This window comes from Bos mutus, chromosome 4 (assembly GCF_027580195.1).
Source record: "Bos mutus isolate GX-2022 chromosome 4, NWIPB_WYAK_1.1, whole genome shotgun sequence".
In the NCBI taxonomy this organism is placed as follows: Eukaryota; Metazoa; Chordata; class Mammalia; order Artiodactyla; family Bovidae; genus Bos; species Bos mutus.
Genome location: NC_091620.1, coordinates 17931937 through 17955964, shown reverse-complemented (window position 1 = coordinate 17955964; position 24028 = coordinate 17931937). Strand labels below are relative to the sequence as shown.

General features: G+C 63.6%; 1 protein-coding gene across 1 annotated transcript in view; it reads right to left on the bottom strand.

Annotated features, from left to right (window-relative positions):
• Positions 1-24028, bottom strand: part of LOC102284377 (SCO-spondin) — a 51605-nt gene that overhangs the window by 22412 nt on the left and 5165 nt on the right. The window contains 46 exon segments of the mRNA XM_070368768.1: positions 542-794; positions 1038-1202; positions 1538-1711; positions 2593-2684; positions 2811-2936; positions 3055-3184; positions 3340-3462; positions 3605-3784; positions 4477-4641; positions 4741-4920; positions 5598-5741; positions 6039-6209; positions 7475-7538; positions 8234-8306; positions 8795-8933; positions 9033-9201; positions 9988-10097; positions 10205-10414; positions 10705-10809; positions 11668-11722; positions 11875-12028; positions 12604-12754; positions 12864-13046; positions 13134-13274; positions 13376-13528; positions 13670-13901; positions 13991-14082; positions 15275-15524; positions 15961-15996; positions 15998-16182; positions 16362-16595; positions 16795-16964; positions 17049-17145; positions 17265-17414; positions 17740-17849; positions 17936-18063; positions 18188-18384; positions 19269-19403; positions 19747-20003; positions 20259-20353; positions 20474-20663; positions 21601-21835; positions 22018-22183; positions 22358-22585; positions 22670-22845; positions 23413-23530. Coding sequence (XP_070224869.1) covers positions 542-794; positions 1038-1202; positions 1538-1711; positions 2593-2684; positions 2811-2936; positions 3055-3184; positions 3340-3462; positions 3605-3784; positions 4477-4641; positions 4741-4920; positions 5598-5741; positions 6039-6209; positions 7475-7538; positions 8234-8306; positions 8795-8933; positions 9033-9201; positions 9988-10097; positions 10205-10414; positions 10705-10809; positions 11668-11722; positions 11875-12028; positions 12604-12754; positions 12864-13046; positions 13134-13274; positions 13376-13528; positions 13670-13901; positions 13991-14082; positions 15275-15524; positions 15961-15996; positions 15998-16182; positions 16362-16595; positions 16795-16964; positions 17049-17145; positions 17265-17414; positions 17740-17849; positions 17936-18063; positions 18188-18384; positions 19269-19403; positions 19747-20003; positions 20259-20353; positions 20474-20663; positions 21601-21835; positions 22018-22183; positions 22358-22585; positions 22670-22845; positions 23413-23530 — 7091 coding nt within the window.

Genomic DNA, 24028 nt, shown 5'->3' with positions numbered 1-24028 from the left:
TAAAAAGGAAGATAAAAATGAACTGAATAAAGAAAAATAATAACAAAAAAAGGAATGGGGTTAGTGCCCCCTCTGCTGGCGGATTCCTGGTATCAGCTTTGTGACTTGGGCGATTCAAGGTTTCTGTGCAGAAATCAAGTGGGTCCCAGGAAGTCAATTATACTCAGGAAAGAGAAACAGAGGCAACTGGAAGGAGAACGTAGACCTGCTCGCCTAACTCTAGGCTCTCAGTTCAGTTCAGTGGCTCAGTCGTGTCCAATTCTTTGCAACCCCATGGATTGCAGCATGCCAGGCCTCCCTGTCCAGCACCAACTCTCAGAACAACTCTAGGCTCTAGATCCATCATAAATCACCTCCTTCAACTGAGCCTCGGTCTCCCCATAAGTAAACAAGCTAGATAGTTCCTACAGACGCCCGCCCTTCCGGGCTTCACGTCAAGATGGAGGCATGCTGAGCACCCCCGCTGCTGGTGGGAGTCCACGCCCACCCACCTCGTGGCTACGGGCCTCCCCACTCCACGCTCCCCGACCCTGATGCCCACCAGTTGCTGCAGGAGTCCAGCCGGGCCACTGCTCCGGGGGCATAGAGCTGCCCGCGCAGCTGGCAGGGGCACTGACTCGGAGGCAGGCAGCTGCTGTTGTGCAGGAAGAGGCCCGCAGGGCAGGCGCAGCCAGCGGTGCAGACGCCAGTGCACTCCACCCCAGGGCCCCGCGCCAGGCACAGCCCGGGGCACGGGCCCCCCTCCCAGCGGCACTGCTCTGCTGAGCGGAACACCATGTCGCCCGGGCACTGGGCTGCACAGGGAAGACAGAGCAGGTCTCGGCAGGGGGCACACGGAAGGGCCTGGGAGATGGGAGGGTGTGTGGGGGAGGAAGCTGAGGGCTGAAGGAGACAGGAAATAGGGCCAAGTCAGCTCAAGGCACAGCCTTTCCTGGAGGCAGAGGTCAGTGCCAAGTGAAGGTGGGTGGGGAGAAGGTCAGCACCCCCCGGGGGCCGGCTGGTCGAAGCGGGCTGGAGAACGGGAAGGGGACATTCACCTGTGCAGGGCTGCGTGTTGCAGTCCCTGGTCTGGCTGTGGGGTCCCTGGCACCCGGGGTCCCCAGGAGCCGAGGCAGAGCACCTGCGCCCTCGGGTCTGGACGCCCCCATTACATGGGGCAGAGCAGGCGGACCAGGCGGCCCACTGACCCCAGACACCGAGCCCTGGGAGGAAGAGACAGCCAACAACGGTGAGGGACGTGGCAGAGATGGGGGATGGCCAGGGTGGGCGGGGCGGGGGGGGGCGGTCCGGAGGTCTGCAGGGTCTGAACAGCAGCCTCAGCCCCCACCACACCCACACCTCCAGGGCTGCCCTCAACACGCTTTCAGGCCAGGTCCACCCTGTGCATCCTCCGCTGGGCTTCCGGGGGGGCTATGACTGGGGGCCAGGGAGAAGCTTCTGGACAACAGCCAGGTTTGCCTCCACCCTTCCCAAAGTGTTCTTCTCTTCATCCATGCCTCACCCCACCCAAGGGCCCCCCCCCCAGAAGGTGCCATACCTAGGCACACAGGGGGGCTGCAGGGCTCCTCCTGGGTGGCCTCTCCTATGCAAGACGTGTCCCCGGGGCCGGGGCAGAGCCGGGAACGGCTGCGCAGGGCTGGGCCCCCTCCAGGGACGAGGCAGCTCTGGGAGCAGGCAGACCAGGGAGCCCAGGGTGTCCAGCCGGGCACCTCTGCAAGGAAAAAGGTGGGAGGCTGAATGGGGCCCTGCAAGGCGGGGGTGGCTCGGGGCAACCGGGGTGAGGTCCGAGAAGCTACAGGGGCAAGAGAAGGGCTCGTGAGGGCAGGCGTGGTCTCTGCCCCTGCGGGACCCCAAACGTGGACCCAGGTCTTCCTCTCAGAGCTTGGCTTCCTGCTGAATCTGGTTTGCATAAACGCCGGGAGTCGGTGATGGACAGGGAGGCCTGGCATGCTGCAATCCATGGCGTTGCAAAAAGTCGGACATGACTGAGCGGCTGAACTGAACTGAACTGAACTGAATCTGGTTCACTGGGCCCCCACCTCTATCTGGGGGCCTAGAAGGTACCTCCAAAAGCCCTCATGATTTCTTCCAGAGCCTTCTAAACAACGGTCCTTCATTCAGCCTCAGTGAGGAAATCCTAGAGACCCCTCAGACAGCCAGCTGCCATTCTCCAACAGCCCCTCCTTCCTTCTCCTGCTCAGAAACTGCACCCAGATCCCCTGGGCCCCCAGCTGCACCCCAACTTCCCTGCTCTCACCCTGCCCAGTTGCCTGCTCACAAAAGACCCACAGACCTCCGCTGGGATGGCTCTGGCCCCCCGCCATGGAACAAGGGCATCAGTCTTGGGCTCCAGGAGGTCCTGAACTAGCCCTCTCTTCCTGCCCCCGCCCCCAGGTCCAGCCTCACGCCTCCATCCTGCTGTCAGACACTTGCGCCCCTGCCCAGGCCTTCATCTCCTCCCGAGGGCGCCTCCTGAATGGGGGAGGCTGCGCCGACCACCCAGGACTGACCACCCAGCAGAGTGACCAGCAGGCTCGACCCAGCCGCGCTCTCCTGGCAGGATCTGGAGGACGGAGGCTGGCGGGGACCCACCTGCCCCGCACGCCGAGTAGCAGGCCTGCAGCTCCTGCCTCTGGCCCTCACACGGGGCGCCCCCCGAAGCAGCCGGAGGGTTGGAGGGGGACCTGAGGAGAGAGGCAGCGTGGGCACCGCTCCCCACCCCGCCCCTCGCCGCCCCCCCACCCCGAGGCCCTCCGCTCGCCCCGTGCCGCCCCATCCCTTCCGGTTCCATCGCCTCTCTGCCTGCACACCTGAACCGGGCCCTCAGGCCAGAGCCACAGGAGCGGTCGCAGGGACCCCAGGACGACCAGGCTGACCAGCCGCAGGGCACGGGGCAGCCCCCTGGTTCACACAACAGGGCCCCCTTCTCACACACGCTGGGGGGTTGGCGGGGGGCAGGGGGCGGAGGTCAGGACCGGAAGGCGGGGAGTGGCCCCTGACCCCGCCCCGCCCCGCCCCCCCGCCCCGCCCCCCACGGCGGGCAGGCGACCTGACCATCGGCTGCAGTTATCCAGGAGGAAGGGCACGCCTGGCTGCTGCAGCTCTTCGCCAACAAGGCAGGGGCACTCGGAGAGGGGCAGGCAGCCTGCGTCCTGGAGAAGGAGCCCGGGAGGGCAGCGACACCCTGGGTGGGGGAGGGGGCTCTCAGGCCGGAGAATGGGGGGCAGCAGGGAGGCGGGATGGAGACGGAGGGCTGGTGGGCCTGCTGGACGCCCACACTTCCCCCACCACCCCCGAGGACCTTGCCCGCAGCACCCCTGCTTGCTGGGTGCGCCTCACCCTCCAGACAGAGTCCGCTGCAGCTCCTGTTGGCCTCAGGATCCAGGCAGGAGGGTGGGCACGGTGGCACCAGCCCCTTCCGGCAGAGCTCAGCACTCACATGCACTCGGCCCTGCCCGCAGTCTGGGGGATGGGGGTGGGGGGGAGTGGAGGATGGGCACCAGGCAGGAGACACTGAGAGGCCCAGCGAAGGGTCCCACAGCCCCACCCCCACCCCGGGGCTCCCCTCTCAGATGCCCCCCCGCCCCAGCCCAGCTCCTCTCACCTGTGCCACCTGCACAGGGCTGCAGGCCACAGGGTGCCCTCTCTTGGGGGGGCCCGGGGCAGGGGGCACCACCATTCTTGGGCGGGGGGTCCATACAGCTTCTCCGACGACTCCGATGGCCGCCCCCACACGAGACGCTGCAGGGCCCCCAGGCCTCCCACTCAGCCCACGCCCCAGCCACTGCGGGGGAGCGGGAGGAAGAACGGGGGTGAACCAGGCGGTGAACCCCAAGAGCTGCCACCCCGCTAGAGAGAGCAGGGCCAAGGGGCGGGGGAATCTGGGCAGTGGCCAGCGGAGTGGCTTAAGGCAGCGCCCCAAGGCCTCCGCAGCTTCCTCTCGTGTCCCAGGAAAGCCCCCTTAGGTGGGTAGGGCGGGTGACGTGCGGAAAGGCCTTTGGGGATAAAGGCTCTGGTCCCCGAAAAGGGAATCCCAGGGCGGCGCGCCCCCTGGAGGCAGCGGTGAGAAGCGGGGTTACAAAGGCTGCCTGCTGGCGGAGGAAGGCCCGCGTGGGAAACCCTGGATGCAAGGATGCGGCGGGCTGGGGCCCCTCCCTGAACAAAAGCGCCGCGGGGCCTCGGGCGCAGAGCCCGGGACCAGCGGGGCCGCCTGTTCACAGCCTCCCTCTGGGGCGGGCCGGCCGCGGCTCCAGTTCCCACACTCCGGCAGGAAGGGGGCCGGGCGGGGAGCCGCCTTCGGACAAGCCCTCAGTGGGGAGGCAAGGCTGGGATGTCGGAGGGGGCTGTCCTCCTAGAGTCCCGGAGCCGGACACACGGGTCCCAAGGGGGAGCAGGGGCATTTCCCCGTGAGGGTGTCCCACCTTGGGCGGGGGGCGGGGGGTGGTACGGGGAGGCCTGGGAGGGGAGGCCGGTTACCTGGGCAGGCCTGCACGAAGCAGGGCTGGCTGCGGAGCCGGTCCGGTGGGCAGCTGCCCCCGGGCAGGGGCGGCCACAGTAGCTCCCGGCGCTGGAAGGCGAGGCCCAGGCCACAGCTACGGCTGCAGCTGCTCCAGCCAGACCAGGGCGCCAGGCCACAGTCCACTGCAGGGACGGGCCGGCCGAGTTCAGAGAGGGACTCACGCGGGAGCGGGCCCTCCCCAGGGCGGCCCCCGGCCTGACCCGGACCAGCCTCGCCCCTACCACAGCCATTCTCGTCCGAGCCGTCCTGGCAGTCCAGCTGCAGGTCGCAGCGCCGCTCGGCAGGCAGACACTCCCCACTGCCGCAGGTCAGCTGGCTCGGGGAGCAGAGGTCCCTGGAGGCCAGCAACCCCGGCAGGGTGGTGGTGGGCACGGTGAAGGGCACGGTGCCCGCTGCCCATGCTGGGGTGGGGAAGGGCAAGGGCACAGGTCATTCCAGCCGGTGATAAACTGACCCCTTCAACCCCAGGCCCAGCGCAGAACTGAACCTGCTGACCCTGGCCTGGCCTTCCCTTCCTCCTGATTCCTCCCACACCCACCCAGCCCAGCACCCAGGCCTCCCTCTGCTATGAGTGGGGTGGTCTTCCATCCACACACCATCTCACAGTCTCTCTGTCAACAGCTCTTTGAATGTCCCAAGAGAAGCCAGAACAGTTCACTCCCCAGGTATCCCTTCCTGATGGATTTCCCCAGAGTAACTGGCTAACACTCCATCCTTCCCCTTATTGGCTTATACTTGATTGTTCTTCTCTTGATTGAAAACTAGGCTTTGAGCATATTGGTCTACTTTGATGGATGGATAGATGGGTTGATAATGGATGGATGGATGGATGGATGGATGAACAACCTCCAAGGTCAGAGAGGTTTTATAAAACACCTATCCCATGCCGCCCCTTCACTACCAGCCAAAACACACACTGCTGGTTGTTTTAACCCAGTCGGTTTCCTTCCACTCCCCGTGGCCAGGACTTTGCCAGGACCTTCTCATATATGCTAAAAACAGAGGTAGGCACCTCCACAAACCTACAGCCATCTTGCCGTTACCACCCACATGGCACCAGACTCTCCAGGGTGCTCACCGCAGGGCCTCTCATCAGAGCCGTCCAGACAGTCCTCTCTCCCGTCACACAGCTGCTCCAGCTCCACGCAGCCCAGGACCTCGCAGGGCACCTGGCCTGGGCTGCACTGCACATGCGGGAAGGGCCCCGGCGTGGTGCTCCGTCCTGTGGGCACCACCGCAGCCAGCTGACCGGCCATCGCCCCCTCCCCAGCCCTGTCCTCTCTCCTCTGTCACCTCCTAGCAGCCCCCAGCCTCCCTCCTGACATCCGCTGTGCCCTCCCTTCCTGCCCCTCGTGGGATTACGGAAAAGCAGGGAGTGGTCTCGGGAGACTTGGATCCTAGGCTTGATCCTCCCAAGCCCCTAAGCTCAAGCTGTGTGACCTGGAGCAAAGCAGCCTAGCTCTCAGGGGCTCGGTTCCTCTACGGGGAAGCCGTCTCTACAGGGCAGGAGGCATCTCACCAGCAGGAACCTCGGGCGTCACCATGGGGTGTGGGGGGAGCACCGTCACAGCTGCCATTTCCGGTCTCAGGGCCTGTGCCTCCGGTTGGGAGGTGGGGCTGGGGGTCACAGTCTGCACAGATCCCCCAGGACTTGGGTGAGGCTCGGACCCAAGACTCGCTGGCCCCTTGCCTAGGAGTGCAGGAGGGAGGGGGAGCCCATCAGTTCCCTGTCCCTGAGATAAGGCCGACGCAGGCCCTCCAGAGGGTTTTCCAGGTCTTGGGGTGGTGACAGGTGACACCCCACCTTCTGAGGGGCTTCAGATCAAAATGGAAAGGGGACTCGGTCGTCCCAGGGGCACAAGAAGGGTTTTAACTGAATGCAGAAGAAAAGCTGAGTTTTGAGTGAGATGTGTACTCTCCACTCACAAAGACACACACAGCAGCCTCCAAGTGAAACTCACTATGAAGTCAACGTTTATGGAAAAACGCAAACGGCAGCAGGAGGAGCTGCCTGGCCAGAGACTCAGCACCAGCCCTTTACTGCAGGTACAGAGAAATCGGCCAGGAGCCTCCTGGCAGCTACAGGGAAAAGAGGGATGAACCTATTTTGTACAAGAGATTCATGCTTAAAAAGACAGCCTTTTTTCTAGAACCAGACTTGGGATGAGAGGAGACTTCGTCATGGGAGTCTGCATTCTGTGGACCCAAGCGATGGTTCAAGCGGCTTCTCACAAGAGATGCAGAAGCACTGCTAGCCAGGCTTCCGAATAGCTATCCTCAGAACTTTCTGGAAGGGACCATATGCACCAATTATAAGTGCTCCTGGGCTCACAGAGGGGGAAAATGAGGCTCCGGGCAGGTGGTGAGATGGACCCAACACGTCCCAAGAGAGAAGGTCATTCCCAGCTGCCCTGATAGCCCTCACTGGCCACCTTCGCTCTCCTGGGCCCTCGTGCAGGTGAAGGGCCAGGCGGCCATGGTTGCAGGGGGGGCTGGCACACAACGGGAGCCCCTTCCTTGTCCTATTTAGGACCCCGCTAACTGGGTGACCCTGGCTTCCCGTGCCCACTGACAGACATCTGCTGCCTGCAAACGCTTCCGAAATGGGTGTGTGCAGGGGTGGGGGGTGGAGGGAGTTCTGGGCAGCAGCCCACAGATGGGCCAGGGGCCTGGGGAAGGCAGCCACCCCCTGCAGGGCACAGGCTCAGCCCCAGGGACCAGCCAGAAGCCTCGTACCCTGGAGTCCAGGATGGTGGGCAGGGGCTGGACCTGGCCAAGGAGTCCACGGGGACCACACCTGCCTCCCTGAGCCCCCCTTGCTCAGTCAGAGGACAAGAAGGGTCAAAAAACTGAACTCCAGAGATGTAACAGCCCCCTGCCCTGAAAGAACAGGAAGGCTGGCAGGGGTCAGGGGGGGTGTGGCCAGGAAGGCGGCCTGGAGTTTGGGCACATTACCTGTGGGGGGCACGGGTGACCCCCGCCCGGGATGCCAGTGGTCAGCTTCTGCTTCTGCCAGACCCTGCAGAGATAGGAGATGGTCAGCTGCCGGTGAGGCCCCAGCCCGGGGGCAGTTCAGCCTGGTGTCCAGCTTCTCATCCCCTCCGGAGTGCACTCGGACCCCCAGCTCCAACCCTCTCCACGGCACAGGGCAGAGCTGGGGTGTGCAGTTTTGATGTCGGGCTCCACACCCACCAGGTGCCAGAAGCTCAGGAGCTGTTCTTCCTGCCCGCCCAGGCTTGTGCCTGAGTGCTGGTGTCACTCTCCCTTCTGGGGTCCCCACCAGGCTGTTCTCCTGTGGGACAAGTGCCCGGCCCCCATCTCTACGTTACCCCCCACCTCCCATCCTTCAAGCCTTGTCCAGGAAGCCTCCGGGGCCTATGGGCTCGGGTTGGCTCTGAGCACCTGATGCCCTGGTACCGGCCTGTGGGCATCGCCACGCTACAGGTACATGGGCCTCTACGCCTCTCCCGTCTCCCTGACTCCTCCTGGCCCAGCGTCCGCCCAGTGCTCCCTGCACCCTCTGGCCCCCAGCCCAGCACCAGGCTGGCCCCAGGAGGCCCAAGGCCGAAGCCCCGATGGAGAAAGGAATACCAGGGCTGCACAGGGAGGCCACGCTGTCTGACAGCGCGAAGGGAGTGAGGACCAGGGCTGCTGAGATGCTGGGGTGCCCCGGGCTCTGCGCCCTACCCGGTGGGCTCGCGTCTCCCCACACACCTCACTGGGCTGAGGGGGCAGCTGTCCAGGCTGGGCGGAGGAGGGCGCGGAGCTCCAGGCTGTGGACTCGATTCTGAGAGAAAAATAACCACGGGGGCTCCAGGGGCCCTCCCAGCTTCGGAAGCACCATCCCAGCAGGGGGTCATCCCTGGGCGGGCCTGGGGAGGGCACTGTCCGCTGAGACTAGACATAGGGATGCCCTCCACCGTGGTCCCAAAGGTCAGAGTCCCCTGCAGGCGTTGTTAAGCAGAGGGCTGGGCACCCCCACCCCCCAGTGTCTGCCTCAGCAGGTCCAGGCTGCGGCCTGAGAGTCTGCATTTCTACCAAATGCCAAGTGATGCTGCTGCCTCTGGTCCAGGGACCACCCTCTGAGAACCACTGATCTCCAGCTCCAGGACAACGGCTCAGAATCCCACGTGGGAAGGCGCCTCTGAAGGCGCCCAGCTACAGCGACTCAGCACATCCAGACCCACGGGCACTTTGGGTTGAAGGTGACACAGGCTCCTCCCACCAGGCTGGGCCCCCAACCAAGGCCAGGCCGGGTGGCAGGGCGCCCCATACCTGCCAGCGCCTGCGGGTGGCGTTACGCAGCCCTCCTCATCGGAGCCGTCCTTGCAGTCCTCCACACCGTCGCACGGGGCCCCCCTGGGGGCACACTCGCCACTGACACAACGGTGCCCAACCCCTAGGCACAGGGGCGCTGCCCAGTGGGGACATGGCAGGGTGGGGGGATGGCTGAGGACTCCTGCCCATCCCTCCTGCCCACTGCCATCTCTCCCTCCCCCAGCCCAGCCTGTACCTGGCTCACAGCCCAGCAGCTCCACCCGCAGGGGGCTGCCCAGGTTGGCATCACTGCGGGGGGCAGCCTGGTGGTGCCCATCAGAAGGCCACACCCGGACGTGCCGCGCCTGCACCATCCGGGCAAACATCCACACTGTGGAGGGGCCATTCCAGTTCTTGGGGAAAAGCTACGAGCATAGGGGTGTCTGCTCAGGCTGCCACCATGACCCTGCCCATTGCGCGCCCCCCTCTGCCCATCCCCCCAACCTCCATGGCATGGCATGGACCGGGCCATCCCAGCGATCATGGTCTCCCAGCATGAGTCATCCAGGCCCCTCAAGGCTGAGGGGCTCCGGTCCTAGTTTCCTGAGGGCAGGGTGCCCACTGCGGTGTCCCCAGGGCCAGGCCAGTGCCCACACGTGGCAAAGAAAGTGAAAGTGAAGTCGCCCAGTCATGTCTGACTCTTTGTGACCCCATGGACTGTAGCCTACCAGGCTCCTCTGTCCATGGGATTCTCCAGGCAAGAATACTGGAGCAGGTGGCCATTTCCTTCTCCAGGGCATCTTCCCCACCCAGGGATTGAACCCGGGTATCCGGCATTACAGGCAGATTCTTTACCATCTGAGTCTCCCTGGGGAGGATGCTAGCCCCAGGAGGGCAGAGCTGTGCCCAGCTACTCTCTGCACACCCCAAGGCCCTCACTGAACTCGCTATCACCCCAAACTCCCTCCCTCCCCAGTAGGGCTTCTCACAGCCGCCCCCCATCTGAGCCACTTCGATCGTGTCTGATGCCCTTTCGACTGTGGCTCTTCTGCCCCACAGAACACTGTCCCTGCTACTAACAGGTGCTGAACAAGCCTCTAAAGTAGGAAATGTCCCTCCAGAAACAAGAAACCCCTTGGGAACATAGACTGTGGGCCCCACACAAAAGGGCATGGTGGGCCACTGGTCCAGGGGGCCCGAGTGGGTGGTACCTGGGGTGCAGGCTGAGTGCCAGGCCGGATGTCACGATAGCTGTGCCAGTGTAGACCATCACTGCTGACCTGGAGCCAGTCTGAGGACCCAGCCCCCTGCACTATGATGCCTGGGGGAGGGGCAGGGAGCAGAGCTAAAGCAGGGAGTGCCACCCCCAGCCTGCCATCCTCCACCCCTTCCTTCTCCAGCCCCGGCCTCTGCTGTCTCCCCACTGACCAGTGAGGTTCCTGGGCTGGAGCAGGTCGAGCTGCAGGTAGGGAGGCAGGGTGTGCCCCTGAGTATCAGCGTGCTCCACGGGGCTCCAGCCTGGCGCCCCTGGGGCAAGCCTCAGGATGGCAGCCCAGGCGGGGTGCTCCAGCTGCTGGGACGAAGCAGGCAGGCTCCCTTCGGGGAGTCGGGCCAGGCCCAGGGGTGAATAGCAGGGATCTGGGTGCACAAGAGAGGGGCTGGAGCCTGCCGGGGCCATAGTTAGGAAGGCACAAGGGGTGCTGTGGAGGGTTGAGAGCCCACCTGGTTGACCTTGTAGGGTCACTGGAGGCTGGTCCAGGGAGGGCAGGGGTAGGGAGGAAACAGGTTGGGCTGAGGTTCTAGATCCTTAGGATAACCGTCCTCCCCATGGGAGGCAAGAGGTATAGTCCAGTGATCCGGTCTCCCCTCCCAGGCTGGACAACCCCTCAGCAACATCCCCCTTCGGCCCAATAGCCCGTGGCCTTTACCTCCGGGGGGAGGCAGAAGGTAGGTGATCAGAGGGGCTCCGATCTGAGGACTGGGGGTCGGAGCGGGCACGGGAGTGGCCATGGGGTGGACCGTCTGGTTCTCTCCTGGAGGCGGGGGAGGAGAGACAGGCTCACACCAGGCCCCGGCCCTCACCTCTCTCCACATGTTGGAGCACTGTATCTCCCAGGACTTCCCTGAGAGCTTTGGCAACAGCGCCCCCCTCCCACAGCTGGGAAAGGTCCATCCCCAAGTGAGTCAGGGGTTTTCGCTTCCACTGAATGTATTTAGAGAACACAAACTAAAGCCACCTGCCCAAAGCCACTTCAGGGGCCAGGACCGAGCGGCTGCAGTTCAGTTCCTGATCAGGGCTGCTGTCGCTAATAGGGGACCTTTGTGGGCACCAGAAAAGGGCATCTCTGGATGAAAGAGGTCTTTCAAGCTAAAGTCTGGTCCCCACTCGCCACGTAACTTGTGCAGTCAGCCGCCTGTGCCACTGTGCAGGCGGGCGCTCTCCTAACCTCAGCAGCCTGTAGGTGCACTTTAAAGATATGAAATCTGGGCCCCAAAGTGCATCCGTTTTTGAGCCTTTGTATTCTGTTTTATTTATGACTCAGTTTCCAAGTAAAGACGATCTTGAAAAGTCCAACTTGGTCATGGTTGCTCTTAGAGGGAACAAGAAAGGAACCAGATCCAGCCCATCGTAACCAGAGAAAGGAAAGTACCCTCAAGGGTGACCTCGTGGGGGAGGTCAGAGGAGGCAGGCGGAGACTGAGGCCCGGTCTTAGGGCCCCCCCCACCCAGAGGGCCCCTTCCTTGCCCAGCTTCCACAACCCAGGCTCCCCTCACCCTGAGGCTGGGGTAGCCAGTGCCACCCCCACCCCCCGGGACTTGGTGCAACCACCTCTGACTCCCTGCCATCGTCCTCCCCCGGACCTCCTCTGCCGCCCCCCAGACCCACTCACCAGGCGGCACGCAGTGGCAACACGACTCCCCCACTCCCTCCACCAGAACCCAGTCCTACGGATGCAAGAGCCGGGCTGGACATGCGGAATTGGCCACCTGCCCGTCCCCGGCCCGCTCCATCAACTGCCACCCACAATTTTGGCCTCTACACACCGCTCCTCGCCCCACCCCTACTGGCCACCCGGGCGCCCCCTGGCCCGCCTCACCTGGGGGCAGCTGCCCAGTGGGCAGTAGGGGGAGCAGCGTGCCGAGCCGTCGTGCAGACACTGGCAGACCCTGCAGGGGCCCGCTCGCCAGCGCTCCCCCACGCGGTGGACCCGGCCGTCCTGCTCGCAGCCTTCACAGGGCTCTGTCTGGCACCTGGGAAGGGGGGCCACCCCTCACCTGGTGACCAGCCCACCCTGGCCTGCCTGAGGGAGGCATTTCCCAGGACTCGGGACTTTCCGTGATAACAAGTCCTGGAGAGTCCTGGGCCACAGGGGACACTTGGTCATCCCATCACCCTGACCCCACCCCTGAACCAGAGCGACTGCAGCTGACCCAGGAGAGGCTGGTGGAAGCAATTTGTGCCAAGGCCCTTGGCCAGTAAAGCCAGTCTCAAAGTGGGCTGGGCAGGCAGATATGGCTACTCCCCACCACAAGCCTCAACCTAGGTACCTCCAGAGGCACAGGGTGCAGACCAAAGGGTCCATACCCACCCCCGGACCTGTGGGCTCCCTACATCCCCCTTTTGGACCTACTGGGCATAAAACTGATGCAGAAGGCCAGGGGTCCCCAAAGATGTGCTGGGAGTCCTGGTGTTTAGACTAACAGGGCACACAATGGGGGTGGTCCTCATCTGGGCTCCGGCCCGTGGAAGCACTTCGAGTGAGGAAGGGCGCACACAGGCAGCTTCCCAGCTGGGAGCTGGAGGTGCGGTTCCTGGGGTACGGTACCTGCGGGCCTTGCGGTGGAGGCCCCGGCACTGGTGCCCTCGACCGGCCGGGCGGGGGTTGTTGGGGCTCCGGAAGGACCACTGGACGCTCCGGCTGCCACAGGGGCCCAGGCACTCAGCCCAGGGGGACCACGCTGACCAGCCGCAGTTCACTGAGGAGGGGCCATGAGTCAGGGCTGGGGGAGGTGGGGCAGTCTGGGGGAGACCAGAGACCCCTGGGGGAGACCAGAGTCCCTCAGGAAGGCTCGGGGTGGGGCTCACCTGCACAGTCTGGGCTGGGCTGGCAGCGCCGGGGCCGCCCGTCCTGGCAGACACAGAGCTGGCAGTCAGTCTTGACACGCTGCCCGGGCCAGTAGCGGCTGCCGTCCACCAGGCAGGGGCATTGCCGTGGCCACACGCACCGCCCCTGGGCACCCAGCACCTGCCCCGCAGGGCACCAGCAGCCTGAGGGAGGCCCGGAGTGAGGCCTCCCTGCAGAGAGCTCGGCCGGGCAGACAGGCCCCCCGCACCCCAGGTCCAGAGCCCCCTTACCTGGGCCACCACAGGGCCGGTCGGGGGGGCACATGGCCTGACCAGAGATGTCATCACAGGTCAAAGGGCAAGGAACGCAGGCATGGAACACCAGCTCCCCAGAGCAGGTGACGTTGGGGCAGCCATCCTGAGGGCAGGGCCCTGGGAGGAGGTCATCGCGGGTGGGTCCCCATCAGGGACAAGCTCCCCCCACCACCGCCCCTCCACCCTCCCTCCACCGTGCCTGCCTCCCGTCCACTCACGGGTCTCCCGGGTGCTGGGAGGGCTCCCGGGCAGCGTGGCACAGGTCCGGCCACCATTCTGGGGCGGATGGCACTCCCGGTGGCGAGCCGTGACGCCCCCGCATGGCTCAGAGCATGGAGACCAGCGCGACCAGGAGGTCCATGCACCGTCCTCTGTTGGGAGCAAGGGCCGGCCAGTGGGGTGGGGGGCGGCTGTGAGGCTGGGGGAGGCCCAGCGCCCTCCTCCTCTTCCCCCCTGCTCTCCACAGGCCCCACCCGCCACACTGGGCTCCTGGCGCCCAAGCGACCCCTTACCTGGGCAGGCGGCCATGAAGCAGGCCCGAGTCTGGCGCTCTGGGCCGGGGCAGTGCCACAGCACCGGGAGGCTCGGGGGCGAGCAGCGGCGACTCCGGCCCTGCACCCCGGGCCCACATGTCCGGCTGCACAGCTCCCAGGGGCTCCAGGGCCCCCAGGCCCCACAGCCCTGCTCCTCTGGGGAGGGCCCTGCTGTCCCCACCAGCTCACAGTCAGGCTGCCCATCGCACACCTGGGGTCAGAACAGCAGGGTCGGGGCGACTCGTGCTTTGATGGCACTGGGGGCTCTGGCCTGCCGCACCACCTGCTCCCCAGCCTCACCTGCTGGAAACCGATGCAGAGGCCATCCGGGCAGGAGTATTCTGGGCAGGGAAGCCCTGTCCAGTTGGGGCCTCCTGGGGCCTGCAGCCTCTCTGAGAGAAGAGAAGAGAAAACACTTAGGTGGAAGGGAGAGCCACGTCCCCAGCCCTCATCAGACTTGGCCTCCATCAGGGGAACAGCATGCCCACCCTGTCCTCACCCTGGAGACAGGCAGGGAGCCCATCCCAGAGCCACTGAGGGTTCGGGCACAATTGGGGAGTCAAATCACAGGGGAAGAGACCCCTGCAAGGGGACAGCTGGGTGGAGCCTGTAAGGGGTGGGGCTCCAAAGGCATGGAGGGGTTGTATGCATGCTAAGTCACTTCAGTCTTCCGACTCTTTGCGATCCCATGGACTGTAGCCCACCAGGCTCCTCTGGCCATGGGGTTCTCCAAGCAAGAGTACTGGAGTGGGTTGCCATGCCCTCCTCCAGGGGATCTTCCCGACCCAGGGATCAAACCCTAGTCTCCTGTGTCTCCTGCACTGGCAGGAGTGTTCTTTACCACTAGCGCCACCTGGGAAGCCCAAAATGTTAATCTCTCAGTCGTGTCTGACTCTTTGTGACCACATGGACTAGAGCCCACCAGGCTCCTCTGTCCATGGGCTTCTCCAGGCAAGAACACTAGAGTCCGTTGCCACTTCCTTCTCCAGGGGATCTTCCCAACCCAGGGATCGAACCCAAATCTCCTGCCTTGCAGGATGATTCTTTTACCACTGAGTCACAGGGGAACCCTGGAGGGGGCCAAGTATGAGATAAAAACCACAGGGGATCCAGCCTGGCTCAGAGACACCTTTGGGAGGGTGCAGGAAGGCAGGCCATGGGGAGGGCAGCAAATGGAGCCTATGGACAGCGCCACCACCCACCCTCCCCCCCACCCTCCCCCCCACCCCCCGCAGGTAGTCAGGACAGTGAAGATCTGACTTGCACGGACACAAAAGGAGCCCCCAGTTTTGGTGGGAAGAGGCTGAGGGGAGCCCCCGCAAACAGGTCCACCCCCTGCGGCACAGCCACTAGGCCGCCTTTTTATCAAAGACAGAAAGCCCTTTCTACTCTCCTCCACCCTCCCCAGGCTGGGTGGGCGAGCAGAAGTTTTCAGAGTTTCCCAGAAGAGATTCAAGGAGCACAAAACTCGCTCCAGGCTCGGATGCCTTAGACCTAAGTCACTCTCTCTAGCGGGGGCGCCCGGGTTGGGGTGGGAAGAGAGGGCGATTCGCCCGCCAGCGCGTGTCGCGCCCGGGCTCTCACCGCAGGCGCCCGGGTCCTCGTCTGAGCCGTCCGGGCAATGCGGGACGCCGTCGCACAGCTGCTCCGCGGCCACGCAGTGCGAGCCGCGCGCGCAGGGCGCGTGGTGCGGCGCGCAGGGCCGGTCACAGCCGCTCTCGTCGCTGCCGTCGGCGCAGTCCTCCTCGCCGTCGCAGCGCCAGCCCCGGGGCGCGCACTCGCCGCTGCCGCACGCGAAGTCCAAGGGGCCGCAGGGCAGCGCTGCGGGGACGTCCTCGCTAGACCCCGGCGGGGCGGACCAACTCCCCGCAGGCCGGCGGGCCTTTCCACCGCCGCCGCCCCTCTCCAAGCCCCTCCGGGCCCCCTCCCTGCGCCCGGCCCTCCCCCCACCTTGGGCCCCTCCCCAAGTCCAGTCCCTCTCGCATTTTGATGACCGATTGGTTTTCCTAAAGCTCTCCCCTCATCCAAGAATTCCCAAAAGACGCCACTCCGTTTAGAGGCGGCTTTGAACTCCTGGGAAGATTTGGACTCTTTTCAGTCCTCTCTCCCTTCGCCTCCTTCATTCCGCTGTCTCCAGGAAGCTGGTCTGGACCCTGCTCCTTCCCCCACTCCCCACCATGTGCCCCTAGGTCTCCCCCTGAGACCCTGTCCCCTCCATCCCAGGCCTCCAGATGCCAGCTTTTTAATGCCTTTTCCTCCAGGAGGCTCACCAGGGCCGACACTGGCCAGGGGGGTAGGTGCAGTCTCCCAGGAGACAGCAGAGGGGCCAGGCAAGGTACCAGCAGGAGGAGTGGGCAGAGAGGGGAGGGGGCAGTGCCCAGGCCCCTCGTCGGCACCATCCAGACAGTCCCAGACTCCATCACACAGCCGGATGGCCCCCAGGCAGGTACCATCGACGCAGGACACCTCCCCAGGGGCGCAGTCCACTTGCCCTGTAGCCAGAGAGAGGGGCTGGTCCCAGGGTACTGCTCCTTGGGATGCCCTCTCTAACATGCCCACAGGTGCCCACTTCTCAGCAGGAACCTGCATTGGTGAAGGAGGGGAGGCAGGCAGGTTGGGGCTCACGAGACAGATGCCTCGTGGGCTGGAGCCCGGGATAGGGACCACTAACCCAGGCAAGACTCCTCATCAGCACCATCCGGACAGTCGGGGTGCCCGTCGCAGAGCCGGGCCGGGGGCAGGCAGTGCCCGTCGGCACAGGTCAGCGAGTCCTGGGGGCACGGGCAGCCCTGCTCATCCATCCCGTCTCCACAGTCGTCCTGCCCATCACAGAGCAGGACCAGGGGCAGGCAGCGGCCGGAGCTGCAAGACACCTGCCCCTCGCCACAGACCGGGGTGGCACAGCCTGGGGCAGAGAGGGCCAGCAGGCTCAGGACACCCACAGAGGCCCCCAGAGAAGCCCCAACATCAGAAACCAGGGTTGAACCCTGCCCACAAGCGGCTGGCAACTGGACCCGCAGCTTAGGAAGCAGCCCTAGGACTCGTGCTTCCATCGGAGGCCTGACCCACCACTTGTAGTGACAAGTGCCACCTAGGACACTCACCCTCCTCGTCTGAGCCATCGCCACAGTCATCCTGGTTGTCACAGAGCCACCCGTGGGGCACACAGTGCCCGCTCTCCCGGCATGGGGTCTCTCCCTCCGCACAACCAGGCCCGGGCTCCACACAGCGGCCGCCATCGTCCCCACAAAGCCACTGACTTTCCCGACACGTGCTGAGGACAGGGCGTCCGGGGATCAGCGGCAGCACTGGGCTTGGGCAGCCCAGGGCACAGGGGCACCCCCCCGCCCCTGCTCACCAGTTGTTGCCACAGTCCTTCTGCAGCACCGTGCCCGGTGGGAAGAAGCTGCCCCCCCACTCGCAGGGGCAGGCAGCCGGCTCCAAGCAGACACCTCCTGAGGGCAAAGACGGCAGGGCTCCAGCCAAAGGGGCACCCCATCACCACGGCCTTGTGGCCCCTCTGCACCCCCCTACCCAGAGCCCCCTCCCCTCTGCCCACTCTGACCCTACACACCATGCAACAGAGTCCCCTCAGGGCAGAAGCAGCCCTCCACACAGGCGACGGCCCGGCAGGGCCACCGAGGCTCAGGACGGTGGTCGTGGCAGGTGGCGGGGCACGTGGGGCCACAGGCCTCATACACCTGGCCCCTCTCACACTGCAGAGCTGGGTGTGGAGGAGAGAGGCCTGTGTCACCATGGGGCGAGGGCCCCAGGAAGCAACAGCAGTGGGCAAGCCAGCCCAAAGCGAGGCCCGTGGAGGGCACCTAGGTGTATGAATGGCGTGGATGTCTTGCTGGGTGCCTGCCAAGGCTATTTGCAACAGAGCAGTGATCTCAGCATGTTTGGTTCATCTAGGACAGCGTCTGGCTCATAGTAAGCACTCCAGGAATGAATGAATGAATGAATGGCTCTCAGGCCAGAAGTATCCCCAAAGGAGCTGAGCAGGTGGTGAGATGGGGTATCGAGGACCGAGGGCTGGGCACACTTACGGCAGAGCTCCTGGCTGCGCCAGCGCACGTGGATCCCGTGCCGGGCACACTCATCTGCATAGGTGGCAATGGCCGAGCAGAGACACTCACAGTCGCCCCCCGAATCGCAGCTGTGGGAGGGAGCGGTCAGCCCCCCTGCCACTCCCCTGCTGACACACCCACACCCACCCTGGGTCCCCAGGCCTGCCCCTCTCACCCGCAGGCATCATACACACACTGCTCGTAGTGCTGCTGCGGGGGCACCTCCACGTGGCACCGGGCAAAGAGCGGCTGCAGCACCACCCCGCAGCGGGCGCGGGCCCAGCCAGCCCGGTGGGCATTCACCTGCAGGGATGCCCCTGTGGACCAGCCAGACCCCTCCACAGCACCCCACCTTTGGAACCACCCCCCACCCCGGGTTCCAGCAGCTGCCCCCTTCCACCCTCCCCCCCTCTCCAGCCATCCTCACTGCACAGGGGTGTGGCAGGTCCCCTGGCTCTGGGCAGAGAGGACCGAGGCGCCAGGAGTGGGCGGCCAGTTCAGCTGTGGGCTCCAGGACCCCCTGGCGGCTCCGAAGGTCGTTACTGGCATCTCCATCGAAGTCTCCACACAGGCCAGCCACCCTGCCGCGGAGCTGGGGGGACAGCTGCACCAGGACCCGGGTGCCTGGACAGAGAGTGTGGCAGGGGGGCTCTGGAGATGGATCTGGGGGCCTTCTTCAGGGCTGGGAGTGGGGAGAAGACCTGCTGGTGGTGGTGCTTTAGTCGCTCAGTCGTGTCTGACTCTTGCGACCCTCATGGACTGCAGTCCACCAGGCTCCTCTGTCCATGGGATGCTCCAGGCAAGAATACTGGAGTGGGTTGCCATGCCCTTCTCCAGAGGATCTTCCTGACCCACTAATCGAACCCGGATCTCCTGCATTGCAATCAGATTCTTTACTAACTGAGCTACAAGGAGTGGGGAGAAGACCTAGACACCTATATTATGGGGGCTGGTTTGACCATCTGACAAAGGTACCAACCCCTCAGTGGGGGAGCTGGCTCCCTCACATTTAGGGCAGATGCTTGGCGGTGACAGACATGAGACCTACCTATAGGGGGCTCAGGGCAGGAAGTGAGAGCCTACTTTCTTAACTAAACTCAGGTTGGAGGTGGGGTAAGGAAAATCTCCAGAGGGCGGGATTCCCGAGTCCAGGACAGACTGTGACACCCTCCAGTCCCAGAAGCCTCACTGCAGATGACTTTTCTCACACCAGGGGCTGTTTGGATTTCCTTTGATTTCTCAGTAACAAGTTATTTCTAAATCACCCACTGCTTGGGTTTGGGTGGTGGGCTGTTAGGAGATTTCTTTTTATTTCTTCTCTCTAAAACTTGCTGTTTTTTTTCCAACTGTTTCTTTTGGCGAGGAGGTATTGCTTTCATAAGGCAGAAAGATGTAATGATGAAAGCGTAATTTGGAGACTCCGATCAGATGTGCACAAGAGGAAGACTTTCAGGGTAGGGGGGGAGCTGCAGGGCATGGGTCAGATGACTGGGGGATGGGGTGCTGACCTCCATCCCAGAGCAAGGTGAGGCCCAGGCGGGTGCTGAGAAGCAGGAAGAGGCCGGCGGTGTGCAGGCTCAGCCCGGGGCCTGAGTAGACCTTGGGGGGCGTCACACTCACCCCATTCACCATCACTGCCCTGCCTGTGGGGGAGCAGAGGCATTCAGGCCCGGCCTCAGGGTCCAGGGGCTCCGAGATCCCCATGAGGCCCTCCCAGCCTCCCTCCCCTCCAGCCTTTCCTTTGCTTCTCCAGCCATGTGACTTGGAGCAAATCGTTAGACCTCTCTGGGCTTTAATTTCCTGGAGCCTTCCAGAATCAGGATTCCCAACCAAGAGAAGAGTCACCAGCTCCCCACCCCGGGACTGATGGCTAGCAGTGGGAAGATGTGTGAAACCCCAGGCCTCAGCTGTTCCCGCAGAGCTGTGATGCCACCTGGGTGGAGGCCCTCCTCCCTGGCCCACGTCACCCTTCAATGTCACAGCCACCTCTGAGCATGTGCACAACGGTGCCCTGCAGCCGCACAGTCAGCGCCTTGGTGCAGGTGAGGCCACTGGCTCCGCACGGCAGGTTTTGGGCGGAGACCATGAACTGGCCACTGGCCTCTCGCACCAGCAGGTACTCGCAGGCCCCGGGGAAGGTGAGGGCCAGCCCGTCGAACGTCACATAGTGAGGGGCGCCTGACGCCCGGCACCGTCCATCGCACCGCTGGCCCGTGCAGTGCCACTGCTGACCCTGGCACACGCTGTGGGCAACAGGGGAGAGGAAACCATCAGGAAGACCAGGACCCATTGCGGAGGGTCGGGGGGCAGTGGGCTGAATGCCGGGGAGGCAGCGGTCCAGATTCCAGGCAACGCCAGACAAACCCTCAGGTCAGAGAGATGCTGGGAGCTTCCACTGTCCAGGCCTGTCTGGATATCCCGCCCCACCCATCATCCCAACCCCCAGCCAGGGGTCACTAGGTCACAGGGTCACAGGTCACAGGGCGGGGCCTATATACCACAGGTTGCAGTCCTCCTGGATTGTAGCATTGGGCAGGTACCACTGGCCGCCATGACGGCAGGGACAGAGCTCAGGAGGCACGCAGCGTTCCTCCTAGCAGAGGCCAGGGACAAAGGGCTCCATGGAGGACTGCCTGGTGCCCCCTCCCTGCCAGTTACACCCAGCCAGGGACCAGGGCAGGGCACTGGCTAGCGGAGCCCCTCCCATACATACCAGCAGCACGGTGCCTGGGGGGCAGACACAGCCCCCCGGGCTGCCTGGGGGGCAGGGGCGGTCGGCATCAGGGCTGTCACAGGTGAGGAGGCAGGCTCCAGGGACATAGACAAGCTCACGGGGGCAGAAGGTCCGGGGCGGAGCACAGTGGTGAGCAGTGCAGTTCCAGAGGCCCCTCTCCTGGCAGACACTGCCGAAAGTTGGGAGGCAAGGAAAAGACCTCACTTCCAGGCCCCTGACCTGCCCTGGGACAGCCTAAGGATCCCAGGGGGTCCAGAGCCCCTAACCTTGTGGGAAGGTCCAGCTCCGATGCTGGATACCTGAATGTCTCACCCCCAACCCCAGTTGCCCCAAGCACAAGAAGTGTGACAAGCACCTGGCCACACCTGGGATTACACACTGCCAGCCTGCCCCAACACCAATAGGGGCCATTCTCTGGGCTTTGGGGAGGGGCCAAGATACTGAACAACCCTACTCCCAGTACGGGTGGGAGAAGGGTTTCACTGAAGTCTCACCCACCAAACCCTGGACTCTGGCACAGTGTCTGTAGATCTGCAACTTCTCTTTATGTCCTAACTCTTAGAGGAGCCTCTGGACCACACTCAACTGGAATTCAGAGACCTGGGTTCTGTCCTTAGTCATTAACAAGCTCTGTGACTCTGCAAGCTGTTTAGCCTATCTGCACCTCAGTTTTCTCATCTGCAAAATGGCAACAATTCTTCTACTTCCTACTTTATTAGGGTATTGGGCTTCCCTGGTGGCTCAGCAGGCAAGAAACTGCAGGAGACCACAGGTTTGATCTCTGGGTGGGGAAGATCCTCTGGAGGAGGGCATGGCAATCCACTCCAGCACTCTTGCCTGGAGAATCCCATGGACAGAGGACCCTGGAGGGCTACAGTCCATAGAATCCCACGACTGAAGCAACTTAGCACACATACAAGAAGTAAGATTAAATAAAGTAATGTACATAAAAGTGCTTTATAAGCCCTAAAGTGCTCCACAACTGAGGGATGTTATCAGTGCTCTGATGGGCATGCCATCCTCCCCACATCTGTCACCCTGTTTCTCTAAGCTCCACCTTTTCACCCCCAAGCTCTTTGCTTCCCCCCACAGGTCTCCGCTCTCACCAGTGGTTGCAGTCCTTCATAGTAGCACTGCCAGGGGCATAGCGATGGGCCCCAAGCTGGCAGGGGCACAAGTTGGGGGGCACACACTGGCCCTCGGGGCCCCACAGCAGCCCTAAGGGGCAATTACAGCCGGCCACACAGTTGTCCAGCTCCCCACAGTCTTCAGGCTCCCCGCAGTTGCGACCGCATGCTGGGGCACACTCCTGGTACTCCTGGCCACCGGGACACAGGACAGCTGGGCACAGAGACACATGCAGGTCAAGGGCTGCTCTGCCCCCTTGCCTCCAAAGAAAGCAAAGCCAGCAATCTGCAGAGGTCAGAGATCCTTCTGGGACCCTCCCCTGCTGCAAAGCCCCTGGATCCCCCTGTGCTGGAAGGATGCAGTAAGGGTGCAGCTAGCTGGCTGAGCAGACTCACGGCAGAAGGTCCGGTTTCTCCAGGAAGGCAGGGCCCCCTCCTGGGCACAGCGCCGAGCATAGGCCGCAAGCACGGGACACAGGCAGTCCCGGCCAGGGGTGCAGCCACACACAGCTGCCAAGCAGCGCAGGTGGAACGGCTCCCTGTCCACCAGCCCATGGCACTCCTTGGAGGGAGACAAGGAAATGGGTCAGCTCCTTCCTATGGATTCCCCACTGCCACCTCCTGGTGCTCAGCATGGCTCAGAGCAAGGCCCTCCCAGCAGCCCAGAAGGATGGCAGGGCAGGTATTGATCCCATCTTACAGGGGCAAACAGGACGAGTGCCCCCAAGCTGGCTACCTGGAAGGTTGGGCCATGCAGGATGGCACAGGCTACCTCCGCAAAAACCTGGCGCTCAGTGTGGGTGCTGCAGGGGGAAAGCGGAGTGCTGGCCTCCAAGGAGCACGTTCCCCCGCCTGCCACCTGGAACTTGCTAGCAAAGGCGGTGATACTAGTCTCCACATCGCCAGCAGGGGTCAGGAAGTCATCCTGCTGATTCCGGGTGAAGGTGCCACACAGACCCTGCACCTGGGCCGCAGGAGTGGGCACAGAACAGTCAAACCCAGGCCCACAGCAGCCGGGCCCAGCCACTCATCCACCCTCTGGGCACACCTGGTGGGCGTGGTGGGGGTCCAGGGTGATGTAGGCTGCAGGGTCAGACACTCCCCAGAGGATGCGGGCACCAGGCCAGCGCAGCAGCAGGAAAGAGGAAGAGGCCCGGGAGACACTGAGGCCCCCAGCTGCACTCCAGGGCAAGGCCACATCCTGACCGTCGACCAGCACAACTCCTGGAATAGGAGGAGGGGGCCACCCACAAAGGGCTGGGCTAGGCCGATGAGGTGGAGGGAAGGCACATTTCGGGATGGGGCTGTTAAGAAAGGGAAGGACCCAGGGTAGGAGGTGGGGAGCTCTGTCTCAGTGGGCCACTCACCCTGAGCAAGGGGAACCAAAGTGACCCCTGGGAAGTCACCCATCCCACCTGAGCAACCCCCATGGGACCCTTGGCACCCACTAGGCCTTTGCCCTTGGAGTCAGTGTGCAGGAGGAGCTGGGAAGGGCCTGCCTGGACTAGGTACACTGTGAAGCCTTTCAGCTCCTTCAGAACCCTTTGAACTGTATTTTCCCCTGAGATGGGGCAGGCAGAAGATGGTAGAGTGAGGGGAAAGCTGAGACAGTGACCTCGGTTGTGGGAGTATAGCTGGAGAATTTGGGTTCAGGAACCACAGGGCAGTGTGGCCAGAAAGTGCTGGAGAGAAGCGGAGTCCACGGGGAGAGGGGAGCTGGAAGGAGGCCACTCCGGAGGGCTGTTGGGTGCGGAAGGCCTGGAAGGCAGGAACCCTGAGAGCTGGGGCTACCTGAGTCCCTGAGCTGGACGAGGGTGTCCCCCAGGGAGACAGAGATGGCATGGAGGCAGCTCCCAGCGTCACAGTCCCCGTGTTCCAGTACAATCAGCAGCTGCCGCTTGGCAAAGTCCTGGGCAGATGGTGAGGAACGTGGTGGGGATGGTGCGGGAGGGTCCCTCCTGGGCCTCTCCTGTTTTACTGGACACCCATAGCCCACACCCCGGACAGCTCCCACAGAACTGTGCTGACCGCTTGCCAGCCAGCCACATTCTATGAGGTGAGGGGCTTAACCCTCACCAAGGGCTGGGATGTGTGACTGTGGCATGTGTGACTCGCACGTGCACATGTGGAAGTGTGTGACTGTGTGTGTAAGCACGTGCACATGTGGAAGTGTGTGTGTGCGCGCGTGCGCGCGCGCATGCACAGGTTCGGGCAACATGCCTCCTCCCCCTCCCTCCCTGTGGGGACATATGCTCACGTCTCTGAGTGCCCTCAAGGGTGCACACGTATGAGAGCGTCGCAGGAGCCCCTGTTTGTGTCCACGTGTGTAAGAAGGTGCTGGGTCGGAACCTGGGAAGTCACCTCACTTTACCGGGGGAGGAGGGCTGGGGACGAAGGCGGACCCTTC